The sequence below is a fragment of the Pipistrellus kuhlii genome, unplaced genomic scaffold (assembly GCF_014108245.1).
Source record: "Pipistrellus kuhlii isolate mPipKuh1 unplaced genomic scaffold, mPipKuh1.p scaffold_m20_p_5, whole genome shotgun sequence".
In the NCBI taxonomy this organism is placed as follows: Eukaryota; Metazoa; Chordata; class Mammalia; order Chiroptera; family Vespertilionidae; genus Pipistrellus; species Pipistrellus kuhlii.
The window spans coordinates 72917464-72945141 of record NW_023425551.1 but is presented as its reverse complement, the minus strand read 5'-3'; the positions used below and the strand labels follow the sequence as shown (position 1 = coordinate 72945141).

The window sequence follows — 27678 nt, the reverse complement described above, 5'->3', positions numbered from 1 at the left end:
TCTGTAACTCATTCTCAAGCGTCTGCCTATTGTGGGGACCAGCCTGGAGAAACAGAACTCACAGACAACCCTAAAACCTCGTTTCAAGCAAGGGTTTTCTTCTCCTTCACCAGCAAACCTTTCACCAGAGCTGGCAGCAAAACGATGCGTTAACGCGGCTGGCAAAGGACAGCGCCGGTGAGGTAAGCGGACAAATGAGAGCTCTGCTCGGGCCGTGGGAGCCAGCCAACAAGGGCACTGGGTGAGCCTGTGGGACGGGGCGGCACAGCCCACTCCCAGCCCAGGGAGTCCGGGGGCCGGGCATGGCTCCCCTGCCAAGGCCAGCACGTGGGAGAGCTCCTCCAGGCCTCTGCTTCTCCGCCCTCCCTGCCCTCCCTGTCCTCGGGAGGGTTTACCCCGCGGCGGGGAGCAGGACGGGCGGCTTTGATCCGTCCCAGTTGACCAAGAGGTGAGTCAATTTGCCAAGTAAACATCTGGCCTAAAATCAACTGCCAATCAGGGTTTCATAACATCCAAGGGCATCCCATTTATTCAAGAGCTCTTGTGAAATTCTCAAAATAAAATGCGTTTAAATGGCCTCTCCTTTTTAAATGACACCTGGTATGTCTTGGGAGGCAGCCTGTCATAATATTGAGCAAATGACAACTGATTATCAGGATGAAAACCACTGGCTTAAACACAAAGAAACTGGCTTGATGTTGAAAATGGAGAAGCAAACTGATGACCATTTTGAGCTGAGGAAGCCCAAATAATTTGGGAAATTACTAATATTTAGCAAAAAAAAATGATTCAGCAATTGTCTACAATGCTGATGGGGGACTGAACTTTGATCTACAGCCATCCTCCAGGTGGGAGAGAATAAAACTAAGCCCCGAAAGTTGTTGTTAAAGATTGGATTACCAAATTAGAGGAAGGAAAGAAACGCAGCTGCTGGGCAGATTTGAATTTCAGATAAGTATTCCAGTATCATGCAATTTTCTTCAAAAACAAGAATTCTCAAAGAAACTGAGAGAACATGAGAAGCCAAGAAAGGCGGTGAGAAGGTGAAGGAGGGAACCTAGGAGGCTGTGCCCAGGCGAGGCCAGAGGACCCCACTGGCCCCCCAGGCCTGGGACTCGCCCCCCTGCTGGGGAGGCGGCATGCTTCATGCCCGGGTGCATTCTGCCTGTAGCATGAGGCTCTCGCTGCCTCCGCTGCCGGCACTGGAACAAGGCTGAGCTCCAGAGTTTCAGGAGGGAACTGCCTGTCATCCAGGAAGTGGCCTGCTGCTTCTCCAGGAGTGTTTACGGTGACAGGATGATCTCTGCACATTCTTGGCCGTGTCCCCATCTGCAGCCAAGGGCACGCCTTCAAGGTGGCTGGGGCAAGGCTGCAGCCAGAGCCAGGCCTGGTCCGCTCCAGAGGCCGCAACACAGCTGGGTCCCGAGCACCAGCCCCCCCCCGAAGCTGTGGCTTGCCCAAAGTGACCCTGGAGTTAGCAGCACAGGCCCGACTGGAGCCCTGGTCTCCCAGCCACAGCCTCCAGTCTGCAGCCCTTCCTCCCGCAGTGGTGCAGCTGAGGGAGCCCAACCAGGAGTGGGGCCGGGCACCGCAGCAGACACTTCAGCAGACACTGCAGTGAAGGCTGAGAACCCAGAGAAATGAGCTCTTTGACCCGTCGGGGCAGCTTCTTAAGAGCACGGAAGGGGGAGGGAAACAAAAGCAAGTGTATACGCAGAGGGAAACATAATCTGTGATTATAAATATTTTATGAGCAAAGAAAGCAGTACCGGCCGAGAGACCGGGGTGTGGAGGTTGGACGGCAAATTAGATCCCGGTCTGCAAAGTGATAGGGCAGCTGGAAGAGCAGCAGCACCGAAGCTATTCTGGGCGGCGTGCGGCACGGGCCTGCGTCAGAGCGTGGGCGCCGGCCAGCGGCTTTGTGGAAACCGCAGCCTTCCAGCGGGCAGCGAGAGCACCTTGGGAGCCCACGGAAGACAGGAGAGGGGGCAGCGAGGACAGTCACTGGAGGGACCTGGGTAAACCTTAACACGTGAAGGGGCTGAGGGATGCAGCCGAGCGGCCGGCAGCCTGGGAGCGGTTGGAAGGATGAGCACACTTTCTGCTGACTGAGGAGAGAGAAAGGAGTGAGGCCGACCCCGGAGAGCGAGTGACCTGCAAAGCGTGACAGCAGCTCAGGTCAAGCTGCCCGGTCGGTCGGTCGGAGCAAAGGCCCAGCCCCTGGGCCGACGGTGCCAGGATGAGAACACCAATTCCACCTCTGCTTTACCTGCAGGTGGATCCCCTCCTCCTGCAGCCTTTGGGAAGCAGCCCAGAAACAGAGTGAGGAGCTTGCTGAGGGCCAGCTGCTGCTGCTGAAGACACTCACCACGGGCAAAGCAGGCCTGGCCTGGGTGAGACTCCTCCTCCTTGGCCAGGCGCCACTGCAGCGACCACGCCACAGAGTCTGCTGGCCCTTCCAGAGGCCAGAGGGAGAGGGATTTCAGCTCCTAAAACACCCAGAGACGCCGGAATTGAGCTCCGTCGGAGAAGCCTGGGGAGCAGTGCACCGCTCAGCTGGGAAGATAGAGGCTAAAAGCCAGTGTTCACTTCCTGGAAGTCAAGGCTTAGCAGGCAAGAGGCTCCCAGTGTGCCCACTGGACACGGGAGAACTGGACCATCCTCTGGGATATCAGCCGGTGAGAATCGACTGGAGACTCCTCGGCAGCAAACCCCCCGAGTTGGAAGTCCCGGGATTGGGATCAGAGACCCGCCTGCGCACCTAAGAGATCATGTGACCTCTGGAACTCAGTGTCTCCATCTTAAAAGCAGGACCAGCGTCTGCCAAACCGAAGGTCTGAAGAACACCAAGAGTATGCATATACACATAGATGCTTTCAAAATAGATGCTAAGTGCTATCCCAATTTAAGAGTTTATTTATATCCAGCTACCTACCTGACATCTGCTGGCTGTCTCAAAGGCACCCCACTCAGATGCCCCCGCTGCTCCTCCGCCCCCACGCTCAGGCCTCTCCCAGGGCACCCCGTGCAGGGCTGGTCAGGATCACCCGTACAGGCATGGATGGAAGCCAGAAACCTAGGCCCACTCTCTGCCCTCCCCGGCCCCCCACCCGTATTAATGCATTACCAAGCCCAGTCAGTTCCACCGCCTAAAGCACATGTGTCAAACACAAGGCCCCCGGGCCAAATCCGTCCCGCCAGGCCTTGCAATGTGGCCCGCACCGCGCTGTCATCACTGCACTCCGCTGCGTTTCCATCACAATGACAGTTTATGACTGTTCAGTAAACCATTCGGCCCGCGATTTAGGCTGGATTTTAGATTTTGGCCCCTTCTCTGATTGAGTTCGACACCCCTAGCCTAAAGGCTTCTACTCCCTTCCATCGCCCGTCCCAGTCCTACATGCCGTCCTCTCGCAGTCTCCAGCAAGGCCTATGCCACTCGTGCTGGCCTCCCCCAGCCCTCGCCATGGAGCAAACAGAACCATGCCTTCCCTCCCACCACCCTGCCCTGCTTGCTAAAAACTCCACCGCAGGGCCCCAGGCCCTCCCCCAGGGAAACCTCCTTCCCACGGCTCCTCTGCAGCCTCGCCCTACCCCACGCTCACCTGCGCTCCCTGCTCCTGGCTGTTCCTTCGGTCCCTGGATGTTACCCCATTCCCTCCCACCACAGGGTTTTGCATGCTCTTCCTCTGCCTGAAATATCACACACACACACACACACACACACACACACACAAACACACACCCGCATCTAGCTAATGCCTCTCCATTTGTTTACTAAGGTAGAAAGTACATAGAGTGCATTCAAGTACGAAGATTCCTAATTAGTTCAGATGTACACATTCATGCGATTTCTGCCCAGACCCCAAACAACCCAGCACCCCATAAGGTGCTCTCTTGCCCTATTCATTCTATACTCCTCCCTACTCCCAGGTAACTGCTGCTGTGACTCCTATCGCCACGCCTGCTCGTTCTTTCCCAGGAAGCGGCCTCCAATCCCATGGGGAAAGCCAAAGCCCTCCTTCGTGGGCACTGACTCACAGCGAGGGGTTTGCATTTAAGCAATGGTGTGATCGGCATCCAGCCCCCGAGGACGCAGTAAGCTCCTCGGGAACAGGGACCACATCTGCGTCGCCTCACCCGTTTCCCTGTGCTTGCACATGCTCAGTAATGATGACAGAAAATAGCTCATACCTGTCGAGTGCCTATTCACTGCCAGGCACTCACAGGTACTAACTCATGAAACTCTCATATCAGCAGCCCTATTGCGTAGGTAGCATTGTTATATCCCCATTTTACTGGTAAGGAAACGGAGGGACAGAGGCGTTCGAGAACTTGCTCAAAGTCACCACAAAAGCCAGACAGTCTGGCTACAGAACAGAGTTCTTACTCATCATGCGACTCTGTCTCTCAGAGGCCCCTGGATTATTTAATGAGTTAGCGCCCAAGATATTGTGAATGAATGAATTCATAGATGAGTTCATGAGGCTCCATCAAAGGAACCGAGAGAGGCCCCACACTGCCCCAAGGAGACCCATAAACAAATGGAAGACAGGCTGCCATTGAATCACCTGCACAGGCCCAAGATCGGTCACCCACCACACACAGGCTAGTCCCCCTTCTCCCCAGCACCCAGGGAGGGAGCCTCCTCTGTGGGTGTCGAGGAGGCTCTGGTCCCGGCAGGGCGCTCCCCAGCAGAGGAAGGGTGTCTGCCTGGGTCCTGTCAGAGCCTAAAGGCAACCTCAGGCTGCATCTGACACGTCACTCCGCTCTTGTTCATGACAACCCGGTCCTCTCCGCACACTTCCCAGACCGCCCTCTGACACAGGGAGATGACACTGAACGGGGGAGGGTCTGCCTGGTTAGAAGGGATGGGTTCCACTGCACGTTTACTAATGGGCATTGGCTGCCCCCTCACCTCCCAGAGCCTGATGCCCCCGAGGGAGCCCCGAGGAAGCCTGCTCCATGCAGACACTGCCGTCTGTGGCCTGACACGGGCTGGCCACCTCGTAACTGCCATTTACCTCCCAACACCCTTCCAGAAAGCTCAAGGAAGGGACACATGTGAACATGTTTATTTCTCACAGGACACTGTTCCCCAGCCATGGGACCCCACGCTCCCCTCCAGCCAGGGCGCGGCCTCCAGAACTGCTCCCCCGTGAGCCACTCAGCGGTGGCGGCGGCCGGCTCCGCTCACACAAAGTTCTGCGCGATGGCCAGCACCTTGGAGAACTCGCCTTCCCGGCGGCGCAGGCTGGTGGGGATGGGCGTCTTAATGCGGGTGCCCACGGGGTTCCCATTGTCCTCGATGAGGACCACGTTGTTGGAGTCGAACCGGGGCGTCATCCGGGGACCGGGCATGCAGTGCCCCACGATGAGCGCCTTTTTCTTCTGCCCCTTGATGGCCAGCAGTATGCGGTCGCCCACCTTGCCCACCCCGTTCTTGTTGTAGACGTGGATGCAGCGGGGAGGGCGGTGGTACGGCGTGTTCCCCAGGGCGCTGTTGTCCACCACGCGCACCCGCGTCATCTTCTGAATCGCTCCAAGGGTCCCGGTGGTGCTGGGGGGAAAGGAAAAGAAAGTCTGAGACCTGCGCCTCTCCTGGCCCAGCGCAGAGGCCAGGATGGGACAGAGCTCCCGTTAGCAACAACCCGCGGGACAGAGACCCGCCCAGGCTCTGGCGGAAGGCAGGTGCTTCCGAGGACTTCTCTGTACCCGACACAGACAAAAGCTTCTGCTGCCTGGTCAAGATCTTGACTCTTTGGCTCAGTGGATAGAGGGACTGAAGGGTCCCTGGTTCGATTCCGGTCAAGGGCATGTACTTTGGTGGCGGGCATATCCCCAGTGGGGGTTGTGCAAGAGGCAGCTTGATCTATATTTCTCTCTCATTGATGTTTCTGACTCTCTATCCTTCTCCCTTCCTCTCTGTAAAAAATCAATAAAAATATATTTAAAATAAAAAAATAAAATAAAAAGATCTTGACTCTGTTGGGTTTTAAAGAGAACCCACTTTTCTGTTACAACAAACCTCATGGCCCCCTGAATTGAAAGCCTTTGATTTCCAAAAGGACTCTGAGTATTAAGGGAATACCTCATGGGCCAGGCCTCAACCTCTGACTTACCTGCAAAACCTGCTCCCCCAGACTATGCTGATTCCCAAATGTTCTCATCTATAAGTTGCTGGGAACCATAAGTAAGTAGGTCTGCAAAGGGAGTCTGCTGACACTACATAGCAGAGACAGGAAATATGTCAAGGTAACAGTCTTCTGTCTTAATGCATTTTCCCTCACTTGAAATAACTTTGTGGTTTATTGTTATTTTATTTTTAGACATTTGTTTTTAAACAGGTGCCTCTTAAAGGCAGACGAGCTATTGTTAAGTAATTTGAGGACAGTGGGTTTCCATTTTCCTGATGCTAGCACCTTATGTGCTGGTGCTCCCCAGGGGCCCCAGGTCCTCTCCTCTCCCCCCAATGCCTATTCTGGGCAATGTTATCTATGCCCATCGCTTCCAACCGGTACCCTCCATCTCCAGCCCCACCGGTCTCCTGTGTTCTAGTCCTGTGTTTCCACTCTACACTCATTGCACATCCCACAGCCACTCACAGGAGGCCCCACACTGACCCCTTCGCCTCCCCTGTGATCTTCCCCCTGCGACTGCGTTTCCCATCGAGATCATGGCTTCTCCAGAAACTCCAGCACCCAAGCCATACACCTCTCCCTGCATCACCCTCAGCTGCTGCCAGTCCTACTGATACTGCCTCCTAAGCAGCTCTGTCCTCTCCCTCCACCCCATCAACACCTCCTAGATTCACAGCTCACTCTCTCACACCAAGATTATGACGCTGTGTCCTAACCGGCTCCCGGTGCACCTCACTATGCCAACCAAGGGCTCCTTTTAGAATATCAACTGAGGCCACTCCCCTGCTTACGAGTGTTCAATGGTTTCCCAATGTCTAACTGTCAACAACCTGGCCCCATTGTACCTGCCTGCTAAGGTACCATCTCCTACCACCTACACACGCGCCCTGTGCCCCAGTGTCCAGGAAGCTCTGGAGCTCGCCAAGCACACGGCCCCCGCAGCCTTCCCAGGGCCTGCTCCCTCTTCCCTTCTGGGAGGGCCGCCTCCTCTCTCCTTCCCTTTCTCTCCTCCCCCTCCTCCTCCTCCTCCTCCTCCTCCTCCTCCTCCCCTCCTCCTCCTCCTCCTCCTCCTCCTCCTCCTCCCCTCCTCCTCCTCCTCCTCCTCCTCCTCCTCCTCCTCCCCTCCTCCTCCTCCTCCTCCTCCTCCTCCTCCATTAGCAGCTCTGGTCCGGGCCTCCACAGCACATACAAACCTCTATTATTATACTTGTCACACTTCCTTCCAGTTATTTGTCTCCGAGTTTGCTCCATGGCTAACTGTGAGGACTCTTCCAGGGCAGGAAGCAATTCCTATTCATCTCTCTATTACCAACCCAGACACGGTGCTCGGTGAGCGCTTGTGAAAGGAGGGCACGGACGGGGCCAAGAGGCATGTCTGCCAACAGGAATGTAGCTGTGCTCTCCCCCTGGGTTGGCATCCAAAAGGAGGGGAAGCTGTCACACTTCCGCCATGCTTGAGCTTTTGGTAGTAAGTAGCTTTTTAAAAACGACTCCAGTTTTTAAATAGAAGGTTTCAATGCACTGGGGGGAAATCATAGGGTTAAGAGATGTCCGATTCACTCAAGTTTGGCAAGGACTGAAAAGTTCCATCTCCCACCACATGCCTTTCCTCTCCCGCCTCTCACAGCACCGTCATCTCCGTTCCTCTGCCCCTCACCTGACCCCACCAGGCCCCGGCTCAGTCTGATTCCTTCACCCCCGCCCCCGGAGTTCCCACTCCTGGTCTAGTCACCATAATAACCAGCCCTGATGGGAGGCTGATCAAAGACGCAGCTGTAAGAACTTCCTGGGGAAAGTTACCTGAAACAGCGCCAGCCGAGGCCGCTGCTGATGTGGGTGAGAGGGCCCCTGAGCCCAGTCAGGAAAGCCATGGGATCCCAAGAAGGCAAATCCTGCAGAAAAAGGGGGAGATTTTATTGTTACGTCAGTGGCTTTACGCAAAGCCCGTGTTCTTTGTTGTTGTTTTTTAATAAAAGACGGCTGAGGACTTGTGTGGAAGATGGCACTTCCAGCACAAGATCGTTCATCACCAAACATAAACCTCAGTGGTGAAAAGGTACGCCGATGATTCACTGGAACTCCAGCTACAATTCTGCTGATTCATGTTCTCGCTGGTGTCAGAGCGCCGCCATGACCCACAGCAGTTCTCGCCACAAGGAACACAATGGCACAGACAGTGCCTTCATCACCCCATCACTCCCACAGGGCCTGAGGGAAGCGTCGATCCTGGCTGCACAGCCAGCCAGCGATCATGTTCCATGCCCTCTGCAAAGGAAACCTGCATGCACGGCCTCGTTGACATGCGTGGCCTCCTGAGACCAGAATTTCTGCTCCCGGAAAGGAAGCAGATTACCTGAGCCACTGCCCAGGCTGTCTGTCACATCACCTCTCCCCCCGCACGTCAACGCCAGGACATCTGGACAGCTCAAGGCTAGCAAAGTGGAGCCAAACGAAGCCTTTGACAAGTCACTGCCCAAAGTCTCTATTTGGGTAAGTCTCCCAAACAGCATCCTAACTCAGAACAACCACCTGCCCCACCCTGCAGCTAATGTGGAGAGCACACCCCGACCCAACACTAATGCTCCAGCGTGCACAACCCTGGAAACATGGCAGCCCCGTTTCCTGCAACACCTGGGCATCAGGTAGGGGTGTGTTTATGAAAAACCTAGAGCCAGCTAGTCTTTCCAACTGCAAAACACGCCTGTTCGCCCTCCGCACGCCGGGCTGTAGAGGGCCTCTGCGAAAGCCCTGCTGGAGAGGCTCCCCCACCGAAGTGTTTACATGCAGCTCTGCCCAAGCTCAAAACACCTCAAGTAAGACTTTATTTCTTAAGGGTGTGGGGGCAGGGAACCCACGTTTACCTCCACAGGAATATCTACACACTTTAGAAATGCGTTTTAACTGCAATTTAGCCTCAAATCACAGGCCTACTCCCCAGTGTTTTCTTTATAACAACCCAGTAAGCACTGGCCAAGATGGAAGTATGGTGGAAAAATTAAGTGCAAAAGGAGTCCGATAACTTGCAGAACTACTAACACCTAATGCACAGCATTGAGGAATGCTGGATGAGGCAAGCTTTACCTGGGTGGCGAGGTAACCCTGCAGAAGGAACGGAGCTCCCATGTCCCCATCTGTAACGCGTACTCACAGGAGGTCATGGCGTGAGCCGTTCAGAGCACAGGGCCCAGTGCCTGGCACTCAGAACCTATTAGCTGCCTTCATCATCATCATCATCATCATCGTCGTCATCATCGTCGTCATCATCTAGTCGCATCTCATTTCACAGATTAGGACACTGAGACACGGAGAGATGAAGTGACGTATGTAAAGCCCCACGACTAGCCAGGGCAGAACCAGAACCAGAAGTGGACCAGGTTTCCATCCCAGGTTCTTTTTACCGCACCCTGCAGCCTCACTCTACCATACGAAACTCACCTCACACATGGAAGCTCAGGGTCAGAAGCATCTGTAAGGGCAGCCTGGTCTTTTCCTGCTTCCTTTACGAAAATGTATTGAGCAGTTATTATGCTACAGGCACTGGCCTAAATGCTCTACGTTACCATCCCATGTAAGCCTCACACCACTCTATGAAACGGGAGCTGTAACTGGCCCCATTTCGTACGTGAGGAGGCGAGGCCCAGGGACGTGAGATAACGTGGCCAAGGTCACACAGACAGGAGTGACAGCCTTGTAACCTAAACCCAAATAGTCGGCTTCCTGAGCCCTTGCTCTTAGTCAACAGCGTGAGCATGGTAGCTTTAATTTTAAAATTAATATTTTTCCAACTGTTAAATCATCCTTGTTCCATGTACATTTTACTCATACCCAACTCAATGGTTGCTAAGTCAACTGTAATATAGATAACATCAGGTTAAAATTTTTCATTGTAACCCAATTTAAGTTTTCCAGACAATCTGTGGTGTCGGTGGCAAGAGCTCCACAATGGAGCAATAACTGACGACTGGCTTTTTAACAACCTGCTCCAAACGGCAGTCCTGGTCCAGGCTGCAGGTACCGCCCATCTTGGCCACGCTCCTGAGAGAGCCCTCGAGGTTAGCCCAACACCACCCACACGTCCGCTCCTGAGAAGGAGACACCTGTCCCTTCACACCACTCTGTTTCATCAATGGCACTTAGGTTGGTCCAAGAACTACAGAAGTGCCTCAGGGCTTTCCAGAACTTTCCTGTCTTGAGTATAACAAACCTCGTCCTTCAAGGTGCCTGAACTCTTCAGGGCAGTGTGTGCACAAACACACCCAGGCCTCGCAGGGCCTTGCTCACGAGCCCCCCGGCCTATGCCCATCTCTGCCCAGCTAAGTCTGACCCAACTCCAAGTGCTACTCCTCCATGAAGCCTCGTGCAAACTGCAGCATCAGATGCTACCCCTCCTGACAGAGGACAGTTGGGCAGCCCGTGCCAAAAGCACTCTCACTGCTCCAACTTCCAGGATCCAAACTCAAACAGTGAATAAATTTAGGTGCTTTTTTTTTTTAATTTAGGTACTTTTTAAAAATATGTTTTTATTGATTTCAGAGAGAGGAAGGGTGAAAGAGGGAGGGAGGGAGGGAAGGGAAAGGAGAGAGAGAGAGAACATCAATGACAAGAATCATCAATTAGCTGCCTCCTGCACACCCCACATGGGGATCAAACCCACAACCCCAGCATGTGCCCTGACCGGGAATTGAACCGTGACCTCCTGGTTCATGCATGGGTTGATTCTCAACCACTGAGCAACACCAGCCGGGCAAATTTAGGTACTTTTTAAAAAATAAAGCTGATATTCTTTGTGGGGTTTTTTGTTGTGGTTGTTGTCATTGTTGTTTTTAAAGCTGATAACCCTTAACATTCTAGTTCTTGCTACTCAAACTCAGAAACCACAGAAATCTTGATAACGTGGCATCTGAACTCATTGCAGGAATTCAGGAATCGCAGACTCAGGTCATGGGGGATACTTGTACTGTCCTCAACCACAAGAGCACACATTCCTGTCTCCAGGGAGCTCTTACAGTCGCACACGGAAGGGCCTGATTCAAGGACTTTTCACTAGCTCTTGGTGACCTAAAGATGACCTTTAGGCCCAAAGGGCCTAAGACATCAGATGGACAACAGTAAGCCTTCCTACGAAGTTGAAAGCACAAAAGAACCAAATGTATTCACTTATTGTATAGACAGACAGACAGACAGATAGATGGATGGATGGATGGATGGATGGATATCCTTTATTCCTTTTTTTTTTTTTTTTTTAAGTCTGTAGCCTCCTTTACTCCCACCCCAGCAAGACCTCAGCAGGTCCCCCTGGAGTCGTACAGTCAACACTGGTTGAATAAATAAAGTAGCCAAAGAAAAGACATCCCTATCCCTAGCTGGTTTGGCTCAGTGGATAGAGCATCAGCCTGCGGACTGAAGGGTCCCGGGTTCGATTCCAGCCAAGGGCACATGCCTGGGTTGTGGGCTCAATCCAGGGGGTGTGCAGGAGGCAGCCAATCAATGATTCTCTCTCATCGTTGATGTTTCTATCTCTATCCCTTCGTCTCTGAAATCAATAAATATTTTTTTTTTTAAAGAAAAAAAGAAAGACATCCCTACTCATAGCTCCAGACACACTGTAGAACGGTGGTCAGCAGCCGGGGGTCCGAGGACCACTGATGGTCCGTGAGGTCCGAAAGGCTGGCGACCACTGCTGTGGAGCTCTTCTCTGTCTGTCGGGAACCGGGACATCACACGCAAACATGCTTTAGGGGACCACAGTGCTGGTGGCGGCAGGACTGGCTCATGCTGTCACAGGCCCCTGGAATCATCCCCCAGGCTGGTGCCCACACTGCCCGCTGTAAAAAACACTGCATTCCACCTCTAAATGACTGGTTTGAGTCAAGGAAGAATAATGGAGGCAGCAATTTACTTCAAAGTAACTTTGATTGGCCTCGATGTTATTTCCTAACGTAAATCCACCCTGTAAGCACAGGCCCTGATCCACTTCAAATGTAGTCTATATATAATGCTTTATTTCAACACCCAGTCTTCTGTTTGCCCGGAAAATAACCCCAATGATACTTCCTCCTCTAACACTCTCACTCAGAGGCCAGGTGTTCAGACAACTCCAGTGCCAGAGAGGGCTTTTCATGCCATTTTCTGGTCAGTACTGAGTATTGCCCTTCACGTTTGGTCTATGAATCACAACCTCTCCAAAAGGGGGAAGGGGAGAGGAGGAGGAAGAGAGGGGAGGGCAAAGGAAGAAAAGAAGGGAGGGAGAGAGGGAGGGAGGGAGGGAGAAATGGAAAGAAGGGAGGACAGGGGGAGAAGAAAGAAAAGATACCCTACCTGGTTTGGCTCAGTGGATAGAGCGTAAGCCTGAGGACTGAAAGGTCCCAGGTTCGACTCCAGACATGGTACATGTCCGGCTGCAGGCTTGATCCCCAGTAGGGGGCGTGCAGGAGGCAGCCGATCAATGATTCTCTCTCATCACTTATGTTTCTCTCTCCCTCTTCTTTCCTCTCAGAAATCAATAAAATATTTAAAGAGAGAGAGAGAGAGAGAGAGAAGGAAGAAAAGGATAAATTACTTACAACCCAAGAACCATGTCCATTTCCCACCTGACTTAACTTGAAGGTCTGCCTTCAGTTGTGGAAGCCAGGGAGGACTGTGCATTTCAGTACACACAGGCGAGCTTTTCACTTGGCATCACCTTACAGATCCCACTGGAAGGGCGCTCAGTGAGGTGAGGGCAGGGCCATACCCGCCTGCCTGCCTGCCTGCCCTGTACAGTGCTGCACACTCAGGACCCAGAACAGTGCCTGACACACAAATGCAGCTCAGTGAGTATCTGTCAAATGGATAAAATTAATCTGCAACTCATCCCCCAGCTCCAGCAGGCTCCATGTAGGGGGACTGGTGGTCTCTCTTGTGCCTTTCTCCGAGTGACTTGGGGGGCCTCCTACCCACTGAGAGCTCATTTTTAGCTAATTTTAACACACAGAGACTGACTGAAAAAAATAATGGATGCTTTGTGGAAAACTGGAAAGTACCGTTACTTGAGGATCGTGGAAATGTACTTAGTATCACAGCCCTGTATATAATTACACATTTTTTTAAAATATATTTTATTGATTTTTAACAGAAAGGGAGAGAGATAGAGAGCTAGAAACGTCGATGAGAAACATCGACCAGCTGCCTCTTGCACACCCCCCACCGGGGATGTGCCCGCAACCAAGGCACATACCCTTGACCGGAATCGATCGACGCTCTACCGCTGAGCCAAACGGGCTTCGGCTATAATTACACATTGTTTCCTCATGAACGGTTTCCATCTTTAGGTGAGGCATGTCAAAGGTTTTTCAACAGGAAGGGGCTCTAAAGAAAAGAGACTAGTAAACAAATAAAAGCTCCACAATCATACAGGAGTGCTTAGAGGAGATAGGTAAGTAACAGGACAGAAGAGAAACGCTAAGAAATCAAAGGCGGCGTGCACCCACAAAAGGAGAAACCCCACACGAGGAGGCAGACGTCCTCTTAGCTAAAGCAGGACAACGCAGAGGCTTGGCAGCTTGGAGGAACCAAGCAAAGGACCTCCAGGACCCTGAACCTCCTGCAGGTTTCACCCCCATCATTCTGCACCAACAAGCACTCTCACCTGTTGCTTAAAAACTCATTCCTGTTTTGTTGTCCACTGACCCTCTTTCGGGGATCTTTTTTAAACTCACACGAGGACAGCATGTTACAACTCTCAAAGCGCTTTCACACAGATTGCTTTCTTAGATGATTTCATTCCTGAGCACCCAATGAAAACACAAAGACAAATAACCGAGAGCAACAGTCTGCAAGGGACTGAATCAGTCTAGGACTGTGAATGATTCTACCATTTTTGCAGACTAGAAATGTCAGTACCATTTTTGCAACTAGAAATGAAGTCTGATACGCTAAGTGACTTGTTGACTCGTTCAAGATTAGAAAACTGTTTCTATTACACCCTATTGTACCCTGCACAACACCTGCACAGCTAAAGATGCTGCTTTCACCACAGAAAAAAAAAGAAAACACCCCACACAGGACAAGGATCCATGCTTCTCTATCAAGGCTGCCATATAATCTTTAAAAACTCAGGAATTAAAAAGCTGTCTTTTCAATAACATCTGTATGACACCCAGCACAGCTTAGGCAAAGAGCTGGAGCTGACCTGATTCCCCAGCCAAATTGAGTCTTCACAGCGTATTCTTCAGCACGAAGACCTGTTTGGGCCAGTGTTTCCAGAACTCTTGTCCTGTATTTATTTATTCACCTCCCCCAACCTGGTCACAAAAGTATTTCAAGCTGTGGTTCTAAAATATAGTTGACAATTCTCAATCATTCAAACTCCCCCTCAACCCCAATGTCACAAGTATCCAAACATCTACAGTCCAAAAATAAGTTTGTAATAATCAGTGTGGTCAGACTCAGAGAAAGTGCACAAAGTTCAGTTCTACTCAATCATGAACGTGTTTCCTTCCTATCACCACCTCTAGTGGGCCAGCGGCACAAAGCCAGGTTTACGGAGCCGTCAGGTGGGGAGACGGGCAAAGAGGAAAGGAAGCACCTAGAGGAGGCCCTGGACTCAAACAGGAAATGCTGCTGATAGAAGTCTATCTCCTTCCACCCGTCCTCCCCTCTGCTGTCTGTGACCCTGGGATCAGCCTCTCCTGGCCTTAATGACTCTCTGCCAAGGGTAACTGGGAAGAGGCACGGTAGGAACTGAGCTTTAGTTTCGTTCATGGAAGTGGTCACTTTAAAGTGGAGAAACCCTTTCCACATCATAGCACAGTAGGGACCAGGGACTGCAGGTTAAGCAGTTTGTTTCCGGAATCCTCACAAGGAGAACAGCCTCGCTCCCTGTTCTCAGGGCAGCACTACTAGTGTCTTTAAGATCACTCAGTCCTGCCTGGCCGGTGTGGCTCACTGCTTGAGCATCGACCTACGAACCAAGAGGTCAGGGCTTGATTCCAGGTCAGGGCACATGCCCGGATTGCAGGCTCGAACCCCAGTAGGGGGCGTGCAGGCAGCAGCCTATCCATGATTCTCTCTCATCATGGATTTCTCTTTCTCTCTCCCTCTCCCCTCCTCTCTGAAATCAATGAAAACTATTTAAAAACAAAACAAACAAAAAAATCACTCAGTCCTGAAAGTAGGTGTATATGGTTTTCTTTTTAATGTTTTTATTATTATTATTATTATTATTATTATTATTATTATTTCAGAGAGAGGAAGAGAAACATCAATAATGAGAATCACTGATCTGCTGCCTCCTGCATGCCCACTACTAGAGATCAAGTCCACAACCTAAGCATGTGACCTGACCGGGAATCGAACTGTAACTTCCTGGTTCATGGGTCAACACTCAACCACTGAGGCACACTGGCCCAGCCTAAAAGTGTTTTTCAAGTTAAAGTAAACATGGAAAAGTACTCCTTCTCTTTTCTAGGGACATAGGTGATTTTTTTTTTTTTTTTTTTGGAAGTTTTGGACAGGGGCACTTTCCAACTCTGAGTTATTTCACTAGTGAATAATAAGCAACCTCGTACCTTTCTTAATAAGAGAGCATATTACCTGAACCAGAGCAACATTTCTGGGATCTGAATCACAGTTCTCTCTTACATGCTGGTTGTGATTGTAAAATCGCACCAGAGTGAGCTACAACCCAGAACAAACCATCAGCCTTTTAAAAGGATGGCTAGCCCTAACCGGTTTGGCTCAGTGTATAGAGCATGGGCCTGGGGACTGAAGGGTCCCAGGTTCAATTCCGGTCAAGGCCATATACATTGGTTGTGGGCACATCCCCAGTAGGGGGTGTGCAGGAGGCAGCTGGTCAATGTTTCTCTCTCATCGATGTTTCTAACTCTCTCTCTCCCTTCTTCTCTGGGGAAAAAAAAAAATCAATGAAATATATTTAAAAATAAAAAATAAGAAGGATGGCTAAATCATTACCGGGTTTTTGAGACCCTCCTAAGCTCTCACACAACTATAAAAGCAATGGAAAAATACACCTAATGTGGGTCCAGGTGTCCAGGTATCATAACACAGAAGTGGGGCAAGAAAGACAGGCTGTAAGAACTCTTGCATCATCTAAGATTCTAGTTGCTGAGGGGAGCCTGAAACCTGAAAAATGGACTCCAGAAGAGATTTTTACCTTTCATATTCAGGAGCAATAATTAAACATTTTGACCACTGTTCCTTCAAGGGTTCCACAATGCACTTCCTACTATTCTCATCTCTGTCTATTAGCATGTGTGACCCTAGTTAGGTAGGCACTGGCAGGAACAGATCAGGAATCCACCACATGCTCAGATTGATAACTGCATTCTTAAAAATAATAATACATAACAAAAGACCCATGAACCAGGAAGTGATCCTCAGAGGTCCAAAAACCAGGCAAGTATGGCCTCCATCTCCACTTTCCAGATATCCACCACAAGTGCTATCCAGCTTTACAGCCATAGAATCAACAATATGTACAGTGTTTCATAGGAAATACACATCAACGAAGCTCTAATGGTAAAATGGGCAATTCCACCCAAAAACTAGAGTAGATGCCTTCTCATCTAAAAGTCTTGCTCCTACTCCAACAAAATCCTGTTCTCCAATCACACGCATTTCTAATGAGTGAAGAGTGACTGCCTGTCTTTCTTCTTGGGCAGTAAACTCCTGAAGGAGACTCACTCTGTTCTTTACTGTATACTAGAGGCCCGATGCACGAATTTGTGCAAAGGGCTTGGCCCCCAGCCCCCGTGGCTTTGTCCAGAAGGTCTTCTGGAAGGACGTCCGGTTTAATGAGCATATTACACTTTTATTATTACAGATTCCTAGTGTGCTAACTGCATCCTCAAGGGCAGGTTTAAATTAATGAAAATTCAGGTTAAAGAAGGCAAGAGGACAAGCAGGTAACCAATATGTTTCAAGCTTTTCCGTTATACACAGACACGTTTTCTAACATCTCTTAGTACACAACACAGGTGTGTCTACCTGAAACAAGCGTCATGAAACGATATTTACCCTTACAAGGACAATGCACTCCGCTACCTTCTGTTTCTTTTTTCCTTTAATGATGGTTGTGATCCAGTAAGCTGATTTCCAACTAATCAACGGGACTCGGTTTGCCTGGGAGTTCAGTGTGAACTGCACTAGATCAAAACTGATAAACTCATTCCACAAGCTACTCACAAACGCTTCAGAACGCCCCCAGAGACACTGAAACGCCACAGGAACCAGACACACTCTCTCCGGGTCCGGCAGCCCAGGGTTAGGCACCTCCCAACCTCCAGCTTCTCCCCAATAACCCCAAGTGACCCTGTCAGAGGCCCTTTTGTTAGCCTCTTTATAAATGCAGCCCTTTCGATCTCTTTACTGCCCTCTGTGAAAAGCAGTGCTTCCCTTTTTGTCTCCAAACCCAGCCCCTTCGAGACTGAAGGGAAGAAACCCTCCCAGGAACCCAAAGGTAAACGAACCAGCTGGTGCTCTGTGCCTAACTGTGTGGGCGATGCGCTCCTGCACAGGAGTCCGCAGGACGCGCGCGCGCACCTCTGCCTCTCGATCAGCTTAGTGCTCTCTTTTATCCAGGTAATCCCAGGCAGACGCGGCCTCGGGTGAAACGAGAAACCAGGGAAGCCCCGGGAGCCGCGGGGCAGCGAAAGCAGTGGACTCACTCTCCACACCACAACACGCCTGACAAGTCACCAAGTTATCTCCGGGTCCAAACTGGGAAGCGGGGTGCGAGGACGAGAGAGGCAGACAAGCTCGGAGGGACGTGCCGCACCAGAGGGACCGGCCCAGGGCGCCTTGCCAAGGCCCGACCGCAGCGCGCCCCCGCCCGGGCCGCCGGCCCCAAACTCCTGGGAAGCAGGTGAGCACCGCCCGGGCGCGGGGCGCGGAGGCCACGGGAGCCCCGCGCCGCCCTTGGGAATGGGAGGGAGGGAGGAGGGTCCGGGTACGAGATCTCCCCTCCCACAGCCCCTGTGCCCCAGAGCGCCTATCCTCAGCGCCCTCCGGCCTCTGCGCGCCCACCCACCCCGGAAAGGGCGCCTCCCGCCCCAGGACAGCGGAGGGAGTCAAGTGTTAGGAGCAGGACGCCCCCTACCCCCGCCTCCCCGCCCCTCCGTACCGCTCTCGCCGCCCCGGAATCTCCCGCCGCGGGCCCCTCCGGCCCAGCGCCGCCTCCCCCCGCGCCCCACGCGGCCTCTCCGTGCGCCTGCGCCTGCGCCCGCGCCCGGCGGGCCCCGCCCCGAGAGTGCGCGCGCACCCTGCGTGGCCCCGCCCCGCCCCTCCTCCGCCCCCCCCCTCCCTCCCGGGACACCGCCGCGGCCGCCGCAGGAGCCGGGAGCTCGAGCCGCCCAGCGACTCCCCCTCCCCTCCCCCAGCCCCGCCCCGCCCCGACCAGGGGCTCCGAGCCGGAGCCGAGTCTGCGCCTGGGGGTGAGTACGCGACCCTTCCCCAGCCCCCCCCCTCTTTCTTTCCCGTCCCCTCTCGGACGATCCCGCCGCCACCCGAGGAAAAACCCCAGACTCGGCTGCGCGTCCCCTCCCTTCCACCTCCCGCTGGACCCAGAGGTGCCCGGGCCCGCGGGACCTGCCGATGCCGCGCGCCGCCCCGAACCCCGCACCATCTTGAGCCAGATGCGAGCCCGGCGACCCCCGCCCGGGTTCCAGATGTGCACTGCCTTCTGCGCCCACCCCGCCGGGGACCCTGAGGGCTGGGACCCCCGCCGCCCCAGAGCCGCTCTTCTCCCGGCCGCCCGGGCCAGGTGCGCCTGCCCTCCGCGGCCCTCCGGGCTTCCAGCTGCGCCCAGGCAGCCCGCCGCCGCTGCGGGGAGCCCGCCGCCGCCCCCGCCCCCGAGTGTTGTGTGCCAGGGTCTCCAAGTCCGATGGCCTCGGCTTCTTTTCTATATTCTCGTGCTCCCGGGGCCAAGGACCCCACTCCCCGAGGCCGAGCCCGGGGCAGGGGTTCGAGCCCGGGGAAGGGCAGGTGTCGCGGGCGCTGGCACGAGGCCGGCCGCTGCCCCCAGCCGGCCTGGGCACTGACTGGTCGCGGGCTGGGGAGGCGGCTCAGCCCCGGGAGCGTGCGTCCTCTCCCTGCGCCCCACACAGTGCAGTTCATTCATGAGCCGCCCGGGCCTGCGTCGGAGGGTGCGGTGGAGAGAGGAGGCAACGGCGGCGGAACCGGGAGTGGGGCAAAGGCCCAGCTGGGAGGAGGCGCGCTTTGTCCCTCCCGGCCTTCCTGACCACCTAGGGAGGTCGGCCTCAGAGCTTTGGCGCCTTGCGTCCCAGCAGAGGAGGACGCTGGGGAAGTAGAGAGGAGAGGTCAGAGGGGCCGGCTGCCCTTGGGGCTCTGTGCTGCCACCTGCCTGGGTCCCCTGTGCAGAGGACTGGCCGCTGGGCACTGCACTTCCCCAAGGGAGAGGGGAAGGGGTCTGGGGTTCTCGGCTCAGTACCACTCTCTGGTCTCACTGTGGGTCTGCAGCAGCCTAGGAAGAAGGAGGCTGAGCCTAACCCTCGGAGGAGGGCTCCTGGCCCTGCCTGCCTCCCAGGCACTGGCGAGTAGGGGAGCGGGAGTGTCTGCCAGGCTTCCAGTGGGGGTGTGCTGGCAGTATGGCCATCCTCCAGGGCACCCAAGGGCCCAAGCCCTGGCATGCCCCAGGTGGCACATGCTGAGGCCTGCTGCTGGCTCACCCGACTCAGTCTTGGCCCATGGGTGGGTGGGTGGGGATGTTGCAAGGCAAAAGGCAGGTGTGGGGGGTAGCTAAGAATCCCTTTTAGACATCCTGCACGTTCCCTCCAATTATAACAGTCTTGGAGACTTGAGTTCAAATTCCAGCTCCGCTGTGTGACCTTGACAAGTTACCTAACCTGTCTGAACTTCAGTTTCAATTAAAAAGTGTGTTCGCTGCCACTTCCTTTCAAGATTTATCCTGGGGATCAAAGTAGACAGCCCAGGTAGGGTCTGGCACCCTGCCTGGGAGTTGATCAATAACGGGTTCTCTTCTCTGAACTTCTGACCCAGTCTAGCACAGCATCACCCTCCTGTACCCCCACCTCCCAGCCGGCTGCCCGTGGGGTGGGTACAATGGGAACATTCCCTGCCTCTCCGTGGCAGAGTCCCCAGTGTGGGATAAGCCCTTCGGTGGAAACAGGAAGCCCATCCTGACGGAGGGGCTCTGTCATATCATAAGTTTCCTTTTTATTTTGAACAGTTTCCCCCCACAATTTATTAATAACAGTAGGTAATGTTTTAGAACCAATTATGTACCTTGAACTGTCTTAAGAGCTTTGCATAAGTCATCTCGTTTAATCCTCAAAACAGCCACACGGCTGAACTATTATCCCATTTTACACAGGAAGGAACTGAGGCCCAGGATGGTAATTTGCCAGGTCAGGCCAGATCTGTCTCATCGGAGAGCCTGTGCCTTGTTCCTTACCCCTGCCTCAGAACCTAAAATCACAAACCCTAGGCCTGAGAGTGTGTGTGTGCGTGGGGGGGGGGTGGGGGGGGCGGTTTACAAGCAAGAGGGAAGGTGAGCAGGTAGAAAATAGGGTGGGGCATCTTCCAGACTGACAGCTGCCAGCCCCCAGCTCCCTGGTGGCAGTGGCTCCCTGTGGGCCCAGGCAACAGAGCATAGTGGTGAAGAGCATAGACTTCACCTGGGCTGCCTCGGTCCATATCTGGACCCACCACAGACTGGCTGTGTGACACTGGGCATGTGTACCCTCTCGGGACCTCACTGTCCTAGAGTTGTGCTGTGGAGTAAATGAGTTAACATTTGTAAAGTGCTTAGGACATGCCTGGCACAGAGTAAGAGTTAAAGAAGTATTTGATAATTGCATTCTTTTCCTACTCATTTGTGAATACATTTTTGCCCATCCCTCTGAAGTGGGTAGGAACAGAGAGAGGATGCTAACTCTGTGACAGATGAGAGGATTCAGGCCCAGGTTACATAGTGCAGAGTAGCCTCCGTTTCCATCTCCTCCCAGTAGATCACACTACCTTCCCAAGATCCCAAGCCCTAAATTAAATCTTCCCAAGTAACTCTGTAAGAAAACACTTGTAACTTCTAACTCACCCACCCCTGCCACGCACACTCTTCTTAATGGTGAAATAACAGCCTTCCGTTAGCCATAAATAAAATCTTCCATCACTCTCTGCACACTTCCAGCTAAAAGCCTGCATCAGACTAGAGAAATTCCGGGATACAGCTGGCTCTGGCAACCTCGTGGAGTGGAGGCACTGCCCTCACTCCCTTACTACCTACCCCTCCCCACCCCCCTCCCCCCAGAAAAAAAAAAATTCTGCCTCATTCTCTTCCCTCTCTGCTGCTCTCAGGGAAGGAACAGCTGCCCTGGGTGAAACAGCCCTGCAGACCCACCCCCACAGTTAAGACATGGAGTAACCCTGTCAGCCAGTAGAGCCACCAGCCCTGGCTCCACCGACCTGCCCTGTGACCTCCTTTGAGGAGCTTCTCCTCCCTGGGTCCCTGAAAATGGGGAGAGTGATCTGCCCTGCTTTCCTCGTGGATTAGGTGGGAAGATCAGTGCAATTGGGGGCAGGGGGGGGGCAGAGTGTTTGTGACTGTAAAAAGGAAGTCCCCAGATGGACATGGTGATTTCAGTTACTAAGCATCTACCTGGACTCTCCTCATGCACCCTACCTGGTTCCCTTAATATAGAAGCTCCCAGAATATTCCACATCTTTCCAGGTGGAGAAGATGGGTGTGTGTGTGTGTGTGTGTGTGTGTGCGCGCGCTCCAGGGGTTTATACCCATTACCTTCTGACCTGGTGGCACCTTGGAGTTGGGGAGAGAAGCAGACAAGGAGTGGGAATGGGCTATCTTAATTTCTGGAGTGCATTAGAGTTGGGGGTCAAAGGGGGACTAATGTACATGCTCCTCAACTACCACAGACCCCTATCCCTACCCTATCCCTACCTTTAACCTCCCCTGGCCCCCCAGAGTTCTGGGCACCTTGTGCTTACACACCGAGGCTCCCAGACAAACCCACATACATACCCCCACGTACAGACCAGCACTCCATCCCTGTGTGCTGCCATGCAGTCACCTAGCTGCCCCCCACCCCACCCCACACATAAATACATCAGCATTTACAAGCCAAATGCACACCCACTGTGCTCCCTCGTTCTCTCGCCAGGGGACAGTCATTGAGCATATACAGAGTTTCCTTGGTCCGCAGAGTCCTGTGCTAGGCACATCGGAAAGCATCGTGGTGCCCTGAAAAGTGTCCTAGCTTTAGAAAGAAGGACGAGGTTCGAATCCCAGGCCCATCCTCTTGTTAGTAGCATGACTTCAGGAGTCACGTAACCTTTTTGAGCCCCCATGTCTTCATCTTAAATGCCAGTGTCATCTAACTCGGGATTGTCAAGGATTAAATGAAATCATGTATGTATTCTTGAAACAGGGGGTACTCTAAATGACACTTGCTACAGTTATTAAATTAGTTTGGGGGACGGGATGGGAGGGGCGGTTCTTAAGGCAACTTAGGCTGGAAAGGAAGAGGGAGGCATGTCACACGGGGCAGTTACTCCCTTAGCCTTCCTAACAGGCTTTCAGAGACTCCCGGGGACCAAATGGAGCACATAAACAACCCAGCTTCTCCCTCCACCTAAGGGTTCATGCCTCTTGCCCTGTGGTCTAAGTGTTGGGGGGGAGGGGGGGGCAGGAATTGGTGGGCAGGAAAAACTCTGAGTCACCCCATGGGGCTGTGGGGACACTTGACCCCAGTGTTGCAGTCACCAATGCTGAGTTTGTTGTTCTCTTTGTCTGCTTTCCTTTCTTCCCTGGAGACACCACCCCTCCCCACCCCCACCAAGCAGAGCTTCAGTGTTGTCAGCAGAAGGGGGCCCCAGGGGCCATCCAGTAAACGGGGGTGGGGCAGTGATGCCACAGCCACACTTCTCCTTGGAAGCCTCCCCAGAGCACTGCATGGCCCGTCCCCAGGCACTTCCAGAACCCTGGCATCTGGGCTGCCCGTCCCTTCTCTTCTCCCCACCCTCCACCTGGACCATCGGACCGTCCAGGGCTGGACAGCCCTGCAGTAGCGGGAAACCGGACTGGACGGCAGTACTGGCAGCCAGGGGTTTGGACAGGCTCAGAGGCCCCCGCCCACTCTCCCTTCCTTTGCCAATGGAAAAGCTCGCTGGAGGCACGCATTCCCAGCCTGCCCTGCTCCTGCCCCTGGAGCAGGGCAGGCTGGGAGTTGTAGTCTCCACACCATTCAGGTGATTCCAGTGCAGAAATAATTGGAGAGAGGTGAGGAAGTCTAGTGGAGAAGCGTGCAGCTGCTGCCTGGGCAGGGGAAAAGGAATGAGAGTAAGCAACAGTGACTGGGTTAGTCCAGAAGTCCTGCTTTTTAATCGACTTCCCGCTCTGACCCTCTTCTCAGACCCCCTACCCTGGGGACAGCGGGGGCAGCTCTGAAGGTGAATATCTTATTTTGAAGTCAGTTATGTTGGGAAGGTGATGACTTGAAAATTCTAAGCAAATGAAAACATGTCCTTTTTCTAATGGGAGAGAGAGAAGATCGGGGTGGGGTAGCTGGTTCCTCACCCTCCGATGGTGGAGAGACCCCACCTTTTAGCCTTGGATCCGCAGGCATAGGACCCCTCCCCATCTTCTCTCAGGCTCAGCTCCGCCCCCTGGCTGAGACAGGGAGAGAAGGAGACAGAGACTGTGTGTGTGGAGAGCATTTGCAAGTGTGTGTGTGGAGGTGGTGGGCGGTAGGTGTTAGAGGCCCACAGACGACTTCTAGCTTAGAAAAACCAGTCTCCCCAGTCCCCATCTGGGCCAAGTTCCCCAGACCCGGGTGGGGTCACAGCCTGAGAGCCAGTGAAGGTAAATTTATAATGACTCAACCCTCCCCTCCCCAGGCGCTTATCTCTGGAGGCCAGCACTTCCACCCACCCAGCAAGCCCTGTGACCTACCCTGGCTTCCCCCTCCCCACACCCACCTTGCCAGAGCTCTGAGAGGGAGAGGGGCCAGGCCCCGCTGACCGCTCTGCCCTCTGCCCAGGAGGACCATGCGGCAGTAGCAGTCATGCTGCCCTTCCTGCTGGCCACACTGGGCACCACGGCCCTCAACAACAGCAACCCCAAGGACTACTGCTACAGCGCACGCATCCGCAGCACCGTCCTGCAGGGCCTGCCCTTCGGGGGCGTCCCCACCGTGCTGGCCCTCGACTTCATGTGCTTCCTTGTGAGTGCTCGCGTGCCACCCACGTCCTTGGCACCCACCCATACTCTGCACATAGCTGGCACAAATACCTGGAGCTCTAACCACTCTCCCACCTGGCCCTGACTCCCCAGGCTTAACTGCAGGAGGCATCCCCATCCCACAGCACAAGCCTAGCCTCTGCCCGTTCCCAGGCCAGGGCCACCCCCTTCTAAGACAAGATGCTTCCCCCCTTGCCCCTGCTCTTCTGGCCAGTCCAGTGGGCGAGTGGCCTCTCCCCCTGCCAACCCCTCCCTCTCCCCCGCCTCTTCCCTCAGGCATTGCTGTTCTTGTTCTCCATCCTCCGGAAGGTAGCCTGGGACTATGGGCGGCTGGCCTTGGTGACAGATGCAGACAGGTAAAGCTTTGGGGCTTCCCCACCTCTGCACACGCACACACAGCGTGTGCCATACGCCTCTAGAAAAGGGCCAGCCCTCTGCCACCCCCCTGGTTTGGGGGGGCATGAGGGCCCCTCATTGGGCCTTTGTCCCTTGCCATTTCCAGGGACCCTCCCCCCTCCCCCCTTCCCCTCCCCTAACGTTGTCTGTTCTCTGCCCCCAGGCTTCGGCGGCAGGAGAGGGACCGAGTGGAACAGGAATAGTATGTGGGGCGCCAGCCCCCTCATCCACTAAACCAGCTTTCTCTTTCCTTCTCTCGTGCTCCTCTTCTCTCCTGCCGAGTCGCTGGTTTTTTCTCTCTGCAGTTTTCTCTTCTGCAGGCTCCTTCTCGGATTAACGCAGGCGGTGTGCTTTGCAGAGCAGGGGGCTCCCCAGCTTGTCGCTGCCTTACCCCCCAGCTCTCTCCCCGGCTCTCTGCCTGGGAGAAGCCCTCCCTGTGCGCCCAGCCTCCGTGGCTGGAGTGGAGGGGCCGTCCTCCCGGAAGTTCACAGAAACCGCACCCGGTTGGTGGCAGAGTCAAGATGGGGTGTCACCTGTGGCTTCCCTAACAGCTGGCTCTTCTTATTCCAGGGTTCTCTGCCCACTGCTTCAGGAGGCCTGAGAGGGGAGCTGCCCGAGGAGCCCCCGGTCTGGCCCCCTGTGTCACGTCTCGGTCTCTGTCTGTAGGACTGGTGGTGGAACTTCGGCAGCTGCTGGGGTCAGGGAAGAGGGTGGATCCGGGCCCACCTGGGAGGCATCCCCTCGGCCCCCCTTGTCCATCCTGTCCTTCACCTCCCCGTGGCCCTGCGCCCTGTCCGCTCCGGAATGGCAGGGCCAGTTCCCACGCTACCTTCAGCCTCCAGGGGGCGACGATGAAGACACCCTCCTCCCTTCCCCCTGCAGCCTGTGTCTTTCCCCAGACCCCGCTGAAGGGGGGAGGCGGGGAGAGGGGCCTCATTTCTTCTTTCCTGCTGGGCCACTGCGCTTTCTGTGCCTTGTCTCACGCCTGGAGCTCTGGAGGGGGAGCCCGCCCGCGTCACCCCTGCCCGCCCGGGCGGGACCCGGACTCACCAGGCTCTCTCCTTTCTCGCCTCCTCACCCCCAGTGTGGCCTCAGCTATGCACGGGGACAGTCATGACCGGTATGAGCGTCTCACGTCTGTCTCCAGCTCCGTTGACTTTGACCAAAGAGACAATGTGAGTGCCCTCCCTGGACTTGGTAGCCACTCCTGGCCCTCCAGTGCAGGGGGGGAGGGGTGGGGGAAGGCAGCAGCCTTTAGCTCCCGGGAGCAGGCAGACCTGTGGTGTGAGGCCTGTGAGAGCCACAGGATAACCGCCCAGCCAAGAGCTCCTGGTGCTGTCCTCCCTGCCAGCCTCCAAGCTGGCACCAGCCTAATTCGTGATCTCGGACTTGTTCCGCTGTAGAGTCCTGTGCCAGCCTCTTGCTTAATTCTAAGGACCCCTTTTTCCTGAGTCATGGTCTCAGAAGGAATAATGAGCTTTCCGTGACGCTTACTGTGTTGCTCAGAGGTTGCAGGCGGGTGGGCAGGCAGCCCCTGGCTGGCGGGGTGGGTGGGTGAGGCCCGTTGACGAGCTTGCGGATTGGAGCTGCATGGCAGGGGCCCCCCCTGAAGCTAAGACTCGTCCTTGGTGATTCCCAGCAGTCCCCAGACCCCCTCTCACATCAGACCCACCTCCCTGGCCCCAGCGTTGTGCCAGGGCGAGTGTCCTGGTCAGTCCGAGTCTTCAGGTCCCGGGGTGGCCCTGGCCAGTCCCGCTTAGGCTGGGCCCCTGGGCAGCAGCTGCTGAGGCAGCTGTAGCGGAAGAAGCCTGCCAGCTTCCTGAATGGGACGCCTACTGGTAAGTGGCTAAGCGAAGGTGTCACCCGCCAGCCAGAACGAGGCTGCCCCGATGGTCCCAGACGCAGTGACATTGGCAGCAGGTAGCACAGCCCTCCCGGGCCAGAGGTTAGCTCTCTGCTCCAGCCTGTGTGCAGCCTGGACCTTCCCCTGGCCGGAAGGTGGGGAAGGGCTCTCCCTGCCCAGCCCTCCCCCGCGTTCCCCCGGCTCTGAGTGCGGGCTCTGTGGGAAGGCGGGTCTGGGACATGTGGGCGGGAGATGGTGCTCAGTGGCCTGTGAGATGTGTGTGCTGGAAGACAAGAGGCCGGGTCCCAGGCCGTGAGGCCAGCCCTCTGCTGGTGCCAGCCAGGCTGCAAACACTCCTTATTAGCTACAGGTCTAGAGGTCTCACTGCTCTTCCTAGACCACCCATCTCTGCCCTGGCCACACCGCTGCAGGCCTGCTCCAGTCTGCCGCCCTGTTGGGTGTTTGGCCTAGGCACAGTCCCTTTCTTTGCCCTTGGTCCCATTCTTCCTTGAAGGCTGGCCCTTCCCTCTCTCCCTCCCTGGGGTGAGCCAGTTTTGTGGGGGAGAGTTTGTGGAAGCTGCGCCAGGGTGAGCGGGACCTGAGGGGGAGGTTTAGGGCGGAGGGGGCCAGGGCTGCCGCTGATGGCCCTCTGTCCCCCCAGGGTTTCTGTTCCTGGCTGACAGCCATCTTCAGGATAAAGTAAGTGAACAGTCTTCAGGCTCTAAAGAAAGAAACAGAAAGACTTCAGCACTTGTCATCTCCCCACCCAATCCAGAGGCCAGCAGCATTGAGGGCCTTAGCGCTCCTAGCCAGCTTAGCACCCTCCTCCCTCCTCTAGGAGCCTGGCCCCGGAGCCTGGGCTCCTGCTGCGCCCTGAGCTAGCCTCACTGACTGCCCGTGGCCTCCTGTGCCCCCTGCCCGGGAGGCCCACGCCGCCCACAGCCCTCCCTGCCCCTGTGGGTGGGAGCAGCATGCAGGCTGGGAGCAGCCAGCCAGGCAGCAGCAGGCAGGAGCCAGTGTCGAGCAGAAGGCAGGAGCTGGCGAGTGCGGCAGGCAGGCAGTGAGCG

At 54.7% G+C, this 27678-nt stretch overlaps 2 protein-coding genes across 6 annotated transcripts in view; one reads left to right on the top strand and one right to left on the bottom strand.

The window, feature by feature from the left end:
- Window positions 1–5059: 5059 nt before the first annotated feature.
- MRPL14 (mitochondrial ribosomal protein L14) lies at window positions 5060–18385 on the bottom strand. The gene is made up of 3 exons (XM_036414076.2): window positions 18262–18385; window positions 7941–8032; window positions 5060–5560 (listed from the first exon to the last, which is right to left on the bottom strand). The coding sequence occupies exons 2-3, from the start codon at window positions 8009–8011 to the stop codon at window positions 5194–5196; spliced, it is 438 nt and encodes a 145-aa protein (XP_036269969.1). The 5' UTR covers window positions 8012–8032; window positions 18262–18385; the 3' UTR covers window positions 5060–5193.
- The window catches only part of TMEM63B (transmembrane protein 63B), a 23325-nt gene continuing 13448 nt past the window's right edge, over window positions 17802–27678 (top strand). The window contains exons 1-6 of one of the 5 annotated variants that reach the window (XM_036414072.2): window positions 17802–18003; window positions 24173–24355; window positions 24649–24728; window positions 24932–24970; window positions 25853–25943; window positions 27273–27310. In XM_036414072.2, the coding sequence (XP_036269965.1) occupies window positions 24197–24355; window positions 24649–24728; window positions 24932–24970; window positions 25853–25943; window positions 27273–27310 (407 nt within the window). In that variant the 5' untranslated portion in view covers window positions 17802–18003; window positions 24173–24196. Of the gene's footprint in view, window positions 18004–18424; window positions 18572–24172; window positions 24356–24648; window positions 24729–24931; window positions 24971–25852; window positions 25944–27272; window positions 27311–27678 lie in introns of those variants that run through there. The other 4 variants (XM_036414071.2, XM_036414074.2, XM_045573396.1 and 1 more) reach the window with 4 other exon arrangements.